The sequence below is a fragment of the Mus caroli genome, unplaced genomic scaffold, assembly GCF_900094665.2.
Source record: "Mus caroli unplaced genomic scaffold, CAROLI_EIJ_v1.1 scaffold_13272_1, whole genome shotgun sequence".
Taxonomy (NCBI): domain Eukaryota; kingdom Metazoa; phylum Chordata; class Mammalia; order Rodentia; family Muridae; genus Mus; species Mus caroli.
In genome coordinates, this window is record NW_018389566.1 from 3,419 (window position 1) to 4,562 (window position 1,144).

General features: G+C 63.6%; 1 protein-coding gene across 1 annotated transcript in view; it reads right to left on the reverse strand.

Annotated features, from left to right (window-relative positions):
• The window catches only part of LOC110288170 (steryl-sulfatase-like), a gene marked incomplete at its 3' end in the record, with an annotated part of 5,350 nt that overhangs the window by 2,429 nt on the left and 1,777 nt on the right, over positions 1–1,144 (reverse strand). The window contains exon 3 of the mRNA XM_029473823.1: positions 26–837. Within this exon, the coding sequence (XP_029329683.1) occupies positions 26–837 (812 nt within the window). The remainder of the gene's footprint in view (positions 1–25; positions 838–1,144) is intronic.

A 1,144-nucleotide genomic window follows, 5' to 3' on the forward strand; every position in this document is an offset into this window, starting at 1 on the left:
GGGCACCCGCGCCAGCCCCGCCCACCGCGCCGCCGCCATGGCCGCCAGCGCCGCCCCCAGCGCCGCCAGGGGCGGGGCCACGAACCAGCGCAGGGCGGGGCCGAACACGGTGCCCGCCCCCGGCCGGCAGTCGCGCAGGTTGGTGGTCGGGACCCCCAGGAAGCGGTCGAAGCCGTGGCGCAGGGGGTGGTGGCAGAAGTCGGTGGCCGCGCGGCAGCTCAGGCCCAGGTGCCACTTCCCTGCGGGCGGGGCGGGGCGGGGCGGGTCGGGGCCGGGGGTCACTTCCTGTGTGCGTGACGTCACCGCCCGGCCGCTAGAGTCGCGGTGTGTGGGGGTTGATGTCACTTCCTGTCCCCCCAGGGTCACTTCCTGTTCCCACAAAGCCACTTCCTGTTCCCCCAATGTCACTTCCTGTTCCCCAAAGTCTCTTCCTGTTCCCCTAAAGCCACTTCCTGTCCCCCCGGGGTCACTTCCTGTTCCCCCAAAGCCACTTCCTGTTCCCCCAATGTCACTTCCTGTTCCCCCGGGGTCACTTCCTGTTCCCCCAAAGTCACTTCCTGTTCCCCCAAAGTCACTTCCTGTCCCCCCGGGGTCACTTCCTGTTCCCCTAAAGCCACTTCCTGTCCCCCCGGGGTCACTTCCTGTTCCCCTAAAGTCACTTCCTGTCCCCCCGGGGTCACTTCCTTTTCCCCTAAAGCCACTTCCTGTCCCCCCGGGGTCACTTCCTTTTCCCCTAAAGTCACTTCCTGTCCCCCCGGGGTCACTTCCTGTTCCCCTAAAGTCACTTCCTGTCCCCCCGGGGTCACTTCCTGTTCCCCTAAAGCTACTTCCTGTCCCCTAGGGTCACTTTATCAGGGCTGTGATGTCACTTCCTGTCCAATGATAGCCACTTCCTGTCACCCTAAAGTCACTTCCTGTCCACAGGTGGAAACTTCCTGTCACCGACAGTCACTCTTTCAGGGGGCTGTGACGTCACTTCCTGTCCCTCAGCGTCATTTCCTGTCCAACGATAGCCACTTCCCGTCACCTCCGGGCTCACTTCCTGCTCCCTAGAGTTACTTCCTGTGGGAGTGACGTCACTTCCTGTCCCTCGCAGTCACTTCCCACGGTGCTGGCTGACATCACTTCCTGTCCACCACCCCCA